Consider the following 10,093-nt stretch of genomic DNA (forward strand, 5'->3'; position numbering starts at 1 on the left):
TTGCTCAAAAATACTCCTGATGGCCCAACCTCTGAACACAAGCTAGCCTTTATTAGGTCATACTTTCTTCAACACAAGGAACTGTAAAGAAATCCAATGACAACGGTGGGCAGAGCTAGCCAGAGAGTTGCAATAAGGGAACCTGGGTTGTAGTCCCAGCTCTGGCAATCATTGGCCAGTGGACACTAGGCTACTCTTACTCTCTTTGATGAGTGTAACAGTGTTAGCTTAACATACTCTGGCACAGAAAAAGTGCTCAGCAAATTGGAATAACTGTTTTGCATGGCAAAATTTAACAAAGACTAAGTAAAAAAGTCAGAACAGAAGGAAAATGGCCAATGTATCAAGTTTGATGTCTTGAAATGGTAACACTTTCTCACTGCTTCTTCATGTCTCTTACTCAACTGTGCTGTTTGAATCTGTCACTCACCAGAATGCTGAATCTTGTAGACCCATCATTTTCATCAAATCCTTACTCTTTTTTCTCTCTTTGGTAACACCGAATGATGCGAAATATATAAACGAGGAGAAGTAAAGCAAGCATTGGAAAATAAACATCTCATTTTGAAGAAAGTCTTTAGCAATAAAAGGTAATGTCTTCATATTTATAGCAGTGACTGACATCAGCTCTTCCATCACAGAGTGATCTGTCAGGACCTTAAAAAAAAAAGAGTTTAAAGAAACAAAATCACTTTTTAAAGTCAAGAATCGAGAAATCAATAAGCTATGGGGATTGTACCAATGTCAACTTCCTGGTTTGAATATTGTCCCATGGTAATGGAAGATATTACCAGTTGGAGAAACCGAGCGAAGGACACGCAGACCTCCCTGGACATTGTTTCTGCAACTTCCACTCATTCCGTAACTACTGGAAATGTTCAAGTAAAAAAACAAAAGCAATGTGGTCCTTTGCCTAAATCCCATTTCACCCTACATATACCTGCTTCCTTATAGAACCGTGTGGAAACCTGAGTATGTATCACCTTTCATCAATGTTTTGATGCTTCGGGCATTAATTTGCATTATTTATTAGAACTTTTCTTACTTCTATAATAGCAGCATTAATCGCAGCTTGGAAAGTCACAAATCCTGAACTTAAGTATTTGGTCAGTGGACATGATGGCCCATTTCCTGAATTCCAGCAATGAGCTGTAAAGCACAGAGAAGGGCAGAATCATTATTATGGGATGAAGGCACTTTGGGAACATGAAACAAGAATCTAAGAGAAAACAATCTAGAAGGGGCTCCACCAGTCAGAACCTTCAACCACATAGAAAAATAAAAAGAAAAGAAGCAAATTAAAGTTCTCAATGAGGCAAGTTTATTCATGGAGACCATAGCTTGCATAGAGAGCTTAGAAAAAGATGAAAGCTTCAACCATACTGGACCCCTTGCTGTGCCTGGAAACACCAAATGCACTCCAGGGCTAGAACTACTTTTGTGCTCACTCTCACTCTAGGAATTCATGGTGCACTCCTTCCCTCCATCCTGCCCTCTTCTAAAAAGTAAACTCATTATAGACATCTTTCCTGGCCACCATAAATAAGAATATCTAAAATAGCTCTTTCAGGCTCTATCTTCTATGCCTGCTTTATCTTACTCTATTGCTTTATCGCCACCTGACTGTAATGATCCGTGCTAGAAGGCTTATCTAAGTATGTTTTCTTCACTTCAATCTTCAAGGCCAAGAAAAATGCGAAACACACAGTAAACCATCAGTGAAGGGATGGAAAAAAAACAATTCTATTAGTCACTTCAATTCTTCTTTTTTTAAATTTTATTTTAAAATATTTTTACTGATTTTTTTACAGAGAGGAAGGGAGAGGGATAGAGAGTTAGACACATCGATGAGAAAGAAACATCGATCAGCTGCCTCCTGCACACCGCCTATTGGAGACGTGCCCGCAACCAAGGTACATGCCCTTGACCGGAATCGAACCTGGGACCCTTCAGTCTGCAGGCCAACGCTCTATCCACTGAGCCAAACCGGTCAGGGCCAATTCTGCTTCTTAAGGGGTCCTCAAATATCTTCCTCTTTCTAAGCTGCCTCCACTCTGTCTAATCCAACATCAGCTCACTGGTACGTTTTATTGCATTCTCCCTGACTCCTCTGCAATCATCCTCAAGGCTATATCCACACTGTTACCTTAGACTCGGAAGTCTAATCACGCTTCTGCCCTGATTACTGTACCTGGATGGCTCTCCATTGCCCTGGGATTAAAGGACCCTACAGGATCTAGACTTTGAGTAATTTCAGCCTTATTCTCCCATCACATTCCTTCTTGTCTTCTCTATTCAGTTATACTGCTCTTCTATATATATTAGCTGATGTCCTTCACTTCTGGGCCTTCACACTTGCCCCTTTTCTATCTAAAAAAAACAATGCCCCTAGCACTGTATATGTGCGATTCCTTCTGATGTTTGTTAAAACATCATTTCCCCACATATGACTTCTCTAATCCCAAGCATATTAGAAACCCTTGGTCCAAGTCCCTTCAAGGACTTTCCCTTGCACTTACTATTAATGTATCTCAATATGTCTGTTCTGCTAGATTGGGACCAATCACTCTTGGTCACCCTCTGCATCCTTGCAGTATCCACCTGAGAGCTCACTATATACAGATGTTGGGTGACTCTATAATCTTTTGTGCATCATCCTACAGTGGGATAATATGATTGACCTTGTGCTTTTGAATGTTCTCATACGCCATTGAAAGCATCTGTGTTGACCATGCCATCCTGTTCCTTATGCAAAAAACATGAAAAACATCATAATGATATTTTATAGGGAAAATCACCTGAGAAATGGTCTCCCTTCAAAAATGGAATGCCATAGCTATGAAGAAATTTTAACTCATAAGAGAAAGTATCACTAAAGATGACTCCCACTGCACGTGGGAAATGGTTCTCAAGTAGTTCGTCCATAGATTTTTGATTTGGTGCCCCAATGACTGTTGTTTCTGTAAATTACAAAGCAAAAACAGATAAGACTGTTAGAATTTTACTAAAACAGAATGTGCTATCCAATTGTATCATCCTATATTTTCCATTAGAATTAAAATAAAATATTTTTCCATTTACATAAAACTTATGCCAAGAGGCAAGAGGGGATTTTTTTATTTTAATGTTTTAGATTCTAGAATCAGGAGACATGCATGAGAAATAATGGTAAGTCTTAGGGCAAGTTTTAGGTACATAAAAGATTATACCAGGATAAGTATGCATAAGAAAGGATAATTGGTATGCATAAGAAATCAGAGTTACTGAAGCAAAGACATCTCTCCTATGATCTTTGCTTTGCTTAGGAACCAAGAGCACAAAGTGACTCTATATCTAACAGCTAGGAGTTTTACCTGTTAAAAATTAAGGGTTAAAAATCAGGTACCCAGCTCACCCATGAAATACACATTGTGCTTATCTCAGTTATAGCAACCTCATTTAGAATGAAGGCCTTAAAAGATGCTTACCAAAAAAACACCTGATACAGATTATCTTTAGACTATCCATCCTTACTTATCATAGGTTTAAAATTATTGTTTAATAACTGTGGCCTAACTTATTTTAGATGATTATTTTTCCTAAGTTACATAAATCTTAATCATTGTATTCCTGCTTAACACCCACTCACTCTTCCTTGACACTGTAAATCTGGAATGACAAATGTATTGCTTTAGTTAAATTCCATTAGAAATGAGGCCTCCCTAAACTGGACCACCATCAAGCTGAAAAAGGGTTTGATAGGCTAATTGTTGTTAAAGAAGAAACTAACCAAATTTATATACTATTTTAATACCTAAATAATTAGCTTAATGGGTCACTGTAACTTCAAATTTTTTTTTTTTGTGGTTTTTAATTTTATTTTATTTATTTATTTATTTATTTATTTTTTTATTGCTTAAAGCATTACAAAGGGTATTACATATGTGTCCTTTTTTCCCCCCCACCCTTGACAAGCCCCTGCCCTCCCTTACCCCCCAGTGTCTTATGTCCATTAGTTATGGTTATATGGATGCATACAAGTCCTTCGGTTGATCTCTTCAAATTTAACATATATACATCTTTCCCAAAATTTAAAACAATATCAGTAATTCCTTTGTCTTGAGTATACTTACCTTTCAAAAAGGGAGCAGATACTGTTTTATTCATTATCTGCTTGGTTATATCGGAGACCGGTGTATACACAGCAAACAGGAAAGAGTTATTATATTTGTCTACCCTTCCCAGGTTCTGAGAAGGCTTTCCAGGAAACTGGATATTTTCTTTTGTAGACGACAATAAGCCCATATATAGTCCTAGAAGTACTGGAAATCCCCATTCCTATAACACAGGGGGGGAAAAACAAATTTATGTTATATTCCCTTAAAGAACTCAATTGACACCAAACAACTAAAGACAAATTCCAATGTTGCCACAGCATTGGCTTCTTTTGCTCTCCATCAGAACAAAAGGAACCCAATGAAAGACACATACTGATCAATGTGCAGATGATGTTTTGTTGAGTTGTACACTTGAAACCTGTATGGTGTTGTGAATCAATGTCACTCCCAATAAATTCAATTAAAAAAAAAAAAAAGAAAGAGACATACTGAGAAAGTTGCCACAGATATCATTCTCCACTAATACAACTACACCTTTTCTCTAAATCATGAACCAATGGAGAGCATAAGATAAAAGGATGATGATCTCTGTATGTGTGGGCATCTGATTCTAAACTCTATGAGACACAGATTATCCCAGGTAAGTTTTATGGTGGCAAAGAGCAATAGTCTTGTCGGTTGTCAAGGAAATCAAAGAAAATGAAAAGGAACTGAGTGGTAGAGACTGTCTAGTGTTTCACATTATCAGTAATCTCTTCCCGCGTGGCACAATGCTAGACTGTATTTCCAGCCTCTCAAAATCAGGTGGGTCCAAGTGAGTCAGTTACAGCCCATGGAATGTGGGCAGCAGTGATACAGGCCACTTCCAGGCCTGCGTCATGAAACACAACCTAGGTCCTTCTATTCCTGGTCTTCTGACTGGATGCGCTGGATCCATGGAAGGTCTCCAAGGCCCAAGGAGAGAGCAGAGTCCCTAGATGAAGAAGCCTGGGTTCCTAAATGACTGTGTGGAGAAGATCCCTTCACCCACCCAACCCACTTCACTTTCCTGCCAACCTTATTTAGGCTGTAAAAAGAGTGAAGCCGCTGCGGTTTGGGGCTGCTACCTGTAGACAGCCCACCTACCTAATTCAAACTGACAATCAATGATGTTCCTTGGTCATAATTCTTAGAAGTAGTCTCTATGTAGATAATTCATGGCCTTGAAAATAAATCCCTAAAATTAAAATTCTTTCATTTCTGCCAGGCACTACTTTTATTCTTTCTTGACTCTAAATGTATTACATGCAAATTATAGTAGCTTTAATAGTTGTTGCAATTTATCATATAATTAAATTTTCACTTGACCTCATTTTTGAAAAAAAATGAGTAAATACTTTGTCTTTACAATTTTACATTATTTTTCTCGAGTGCTGTGAGTCTCGCAATTCAACAAATACAACGAGAGACAACTTCAAAATCAATACATCCAGTCTGTTACTTAAAATATAAAATGAGAATCGTTAAGCAATGAAATACAATAATGTTGACTGTAGAAAGAAAACTGTCATACGTACCAGTAAGCTCTCTCTTTTCATCCTCCACTTCTTAAGCAAATTTTTGCACAGAAGTGCTTGAGTTTGTTGATACACATTTTTCTTTTTCCTGTTCATTTAGCCTATTCATTTAAATGAACAAGAAGAAAGTAATCATTGTGGAGCATAAACTAGAAAAAAGGTGTAATGAGAAAAACCTTGATCATATGGGGGTGAGGAATATTTCCTACCTTTAAGAACTGAAAAAAAAATGGATTTAAAATATTTGAATAACTCATGATTATAAAATTATACATCAAATATATGCACTGTAGGTTATTTGGTGGGGAGGTCAAATGATTATCGTCACAATTTTACAATAACAAAGTATTACAATGGAAAAGACATCATTAGATGCCAGAACCTATAAGATACTTCACATTTTTGACCTTTCATAATAGAAATTCAACTATATGAATAGCATATCTGAATTGTATCTTATATGACTAATAGTTTTTTATTCTTTGCATTTAAATAGAAACTCCAGTATTTATATCAAATTAACATCAAACTTCTGATTAAATTCATCTGAATAATTATGTCCATGAGATGTAACCCCAATGAAATATTTTCTTGTGGCATTTACCTTCCAGACTGACTTGAACAACTTTTTATCAAAAGAGATAGGCCATAGGGTAATAATCTAGACTCAAATTACTTGACACTTGATTTTAATACACAGGAAGAATGAAACAATTTATCTCAATTTTCTGAATTCTGAAGTCCCTGAATAACTGAGGAAACAAACTACAAAGTATGTTTTAGAAAAAAGAAAGAAAAGAAAAAAAATCACATGGGAAAGTAATTTTGCCCAAATGTTTGCAAGTAAACCAAGAGATAATTTTTTTCAGTTTTTGAAATCTCAAAATTTTAGATTTGCATATTAAAATATTCAGACAATTCTCTCTCCACTAGCATAGAAGCAAATTTTTACTATTTTCCTTTATTCTACTCTTGTGTCTATATAATAAACTTGGTTGGGAAAAAATAGAAAAATTTTATCATAAATCACATAAGTATTTAGAAAAACATCTGAAAAATAGATTTATTTTATTTTTTTATTTTTTCTTTATTGATTAAATTACATATGTGTCCTTATCCCCCCACTGTCTCCCAACCCCCCCACTCATGCCCTCACCCCCCTGGTGTCTGTGTCCATTGGTTAGGCTTATATGCAAGCATACAAGTCCTTTGGTTGATCTCTCCCCGCCATGTCCACCTACATATTTGACATAACACCACAAAACAGAGCTCTACTTACTGAAAAATCAGAAGTACTCTTGAAAACACTCTCAAAGCACTGTTCTCTTTTTGTCTGAGGCAATGATTAAAAATTTTTGATCGCCACTTCTTCATTTATTCCTTAAATGGGTACCCACTCCCAACATTTCTTAACTCGGGCTGGTTTCTGAAAAGGGGTGTAGTCAGACTAAGTTGCACATGATGAACTTGTTTTCTTTTCTTCCTTACGCCAATTATTCTGCACGGAAATGACCGTTCTGTGGTTGGTTGAGAATAAAACAAACCCTGTTTTTGTGCACTTGGCCTTTCAACTCCAGGGCTCTGGGGGACAATGGTAAACAAATGCAGCGAGTCCTTCAGACGTGATGAATAAAGGCGGGGGGCGGGGGAGAACCATGACTGAGTAAAATCAATAACTAAGCAAAGTAAATTTGTATAAGGACTCTTTAGCTATTTTTTTCACTCCTAATGCCTAAACACAACTGCCAATGATATATTTGACTATTTTAGATGAAATATGCACAATGTGCTGGAGTCGAATTTCTTTTTTTGCCTAAGAAAGCTAAGCAATCCATAGTTTGCCATGGAGAAACACCTAAGTTAGACAAATGAGTAATAAACGGAGTCCTTTTCCCGCCTCGGTTCATAGTGAATGCCGAATTTCATAAGGCAATAGAACATAATAAAAAAAGTGGATTTCTAGGGACTATAAAACATAGAAGAATAAAAAAAAAAAAAGATTTGGGTCAATTTTTATGCATGACAACCAGGCAAAAAACTTGAAATTTGTTCAACCGTTACTGCATAGTTTATCTCTCCCTGTAAAGAGTTGCAAACTTTTCTTGACCCAGCAAAATAAATGACAAAACAGGAAACCAAAGTTCATGAATTGGGAAATCTCAAATATTGGACATGGCTCCTAATCCACAGATGTTAATAATCATAAAACTGAGAGATGTTCTGGAGAACAGGTGGATCATTTTAGTTCTACTTTTACAAATAATCAGCAGTGAAATATTACATGTCATTTATATTTAAACTTGGCAAAAAACAAAGGTAATAAAAATGTTCTAAAGTTCTCATAGATGGGGGTTAGAGGAGCAGGTCATAGATACTATTAAAACTTTATATCAGTAATAGGTCAAGGGTCCAAACAAAAATTCTAAGTTTGTTTTAAATCACCTGAAATATATTTCAAGTTTTTATTCATTTTGTTATTGTTTTAGACCCTATGTACTCTATTTTAAAAATCATTTTCCCACCCTGCCTTTCTCATAAATGTATTAAAATTCACAACTACAATGTCAATAATTATTCAGATTACTAGTAAGTATTTTGCTAGTTTCACTTTTTATCATTGATTTTTTTGTGTATTCTTTGTGTTCCTCTTTCTTGACTTAGTTACTGTAATTTATTTATATTTGGGGGCCCTTTTCCATGACTTCCCCATAAATTTGACCTAATTTGTTAAAGAAGTGTCCAACCTCCAGCTAGAAGCACCTGGAAATGGTGGGTAAAATATATCCAAAAGAGATGTTCAGATATATAACCAAAACCTAAAAGAAGAAAAAGATAAAGAGGAGAAAATAAGAATCAACAAAACAAACAATGAGAAATAAAAAACAAAACAAAACACATTCTCGGGTGTAGAAGGGGGGAAGGGAAATTAAAGCTGGAGCTGTGAGCATGTTAGAAATCCAGCAGTCCAAAGAGATGTTTTCATACCCTTGTGACCTGAACGTGGTGCCTGGCAGGTTCTGAAGCTGGCCTCCTGTCTCCACATGAATCCAGAAGCTTCACAAGACTGTTCAGCATTAGAAATAGAGACTAGAAAGTCTTCACCTACTACTCCAACGGAAAGTAAGGATGTATTATTTGCCAATCTCTAGATTAAAAAGAAAGTATCTTCCATAGAAAATGAAAACCCAAGCATATGTAGCACATGTCAGATAACAGGACACAGAAGCAGGAGCTGAATTTATTCTCCCTGCATAGCAGCATGCTTAAGAACAATATCATAAGCTGCCTCAAACTGATTGTCAAACTGCAGCGGGAGGCCAGGGAGGGTTGGGGGGCAGGAGGGAGGGGGGTAAGAGATCAACCGAAGGACTTGTATGCATGCATATAAGCATAACTAATGGACATAAGACACTGGGGGGTAAGGGAGGCCAGGGGATTGTCAAGGGCGGGGGGGGGGGGGGGCGGACACATATGTAATACCCTTTGTAATACTTTTAGCAATAAAAAAAAAAAAAGAACAATATCATAGCAGTTAGTGCATGTACTTGGGTTCAAATTCTGGCTATGCCATAGCTGTGTGTCCTTGTATCATCTATTTAACTTCTCTTCCTCAGTTTTTCATCCAAACAGCCCAGCCAACATGTCTCAGTATATATATTTTTAATAGTTGTTGCAATTTATCATATAATAAATATGAACTAGGGGGTCACGGTTCAATTCCTAGTCAGGGCATATATGTCTGGATTGCGGGCTTGATCCCCGTATGAACTGTGCAGGAGGCAGCTGATCAATGATTCGCTCTCATCATTGATGTTTTTTTCTCTCTCTCCTCCTCCCTTCCTCTCTCTGAAATCAATAAAAATGTATTTTAAAAAACTGTGATAGCTGTATATATGTATGGTTACTTGGAGGATTAAGTTCATTAATATAAGTTAATAGAACAGTGCCTGGAACATTGTAAAAGCTCAAAAAATAAAACACATCACAACCACATTACTTGTTGCCAAAATGCCTCTTCCTCCTCCTTTTCCTCTTATTACCACTATTATCCCGAAACTCCACAGAGAAGATAAAAGAAATCTATAAAGATATGTCAAGAATACAAGGCACACAGATATAGCAGCTAAGCTCATAATCAAAAGTTAACTATGAAAGATAATCAGCAGACAAAAACAATGGGACTATTAGCAATATCAAAAATTAAATAATAATAAATATTATGCCAAAGACTATAAAATATATAAAGTATTAAAGAAGAAAAACAGGAGACAATGAAAAGAAAAAGTAATAGGAAAATGACCCATTAGAATTTATAGGAATTTAACAAAGGATTAAAAAATCAAGCTTAAAAACTTAGTAGATAAGTTTTATAGAAGATTAGACACAGCTGAAAAGAATATTAATAAACCATAAATATATCTGAAGAAATCATATAAAATT

The 10,093-nt window shown here is 36.2% G+C and overlaps 1 protein-coding gene across 4 annotated transcripts in view; it reads right to left on the reverse strand.

Annotated features, from left to right (window-relative positions):
- Positions 1-7,219, reverse strand: part of ABCA6 (ATP binding cassette subfamily A member 6) — a 53,165-nt gene extending 45,946 nt beyond the window's left edge. For 2 of the 4 annotated variants that reach the window (XM_070394690.1, XM_070394689.1), the window contains exons 1-6: positions 6,933-7,206; positions 5,654-5,754; positions 4,113-4,317; positions 2,799-2,960; positions 1,046-1,149; positions 431-657 (exon numbers count right to left, since the gene is read on the reverse strand). In XM_070394690.1, coding sequence (XP_070250791.1) covers positions 431-657; positions 1,046-1,149; positions 2,799-2,960; positions 4,113-4,317; positions 5,654-5,749 — 794 coding nt within the window. In that variant the 5' untranslated portion in view covers positions 5,750-5,754; positions 6,933-7,206. Of the gene's footprint in view, positions 1-430; positions 658-1,045; positions 1,150-2,798; positions 2,961-4,112; positions 4,318-5,653; positions 5,755-6,932 lie in introns of those variants that run through there. The other 2 variants (XM_070394691.1, XM_070394692.1) reach the window with 2 other exon arrangements.
- Between the last annotated feature and the right edge of the window lie 2,874 nt (positions 7,220-10,093).

Source organism: Myotis yumanensis, unplaced genomic scaffold (assembly GCF_028538775.1).
Source record: "Myotis yumanensis isolate MYYU_CA2020_CCGP unplaced genomic scaffold, mMyoYum1.0.hap1 SCAF_16, whole genome shotgun sequence".
Classification (NCBI taxonomy): Eukaryota; Metazoa; Chordata; class Mammalia; order Chiroptera; family Vespertilionidae; genus Myotis; species Myotis yumanensis.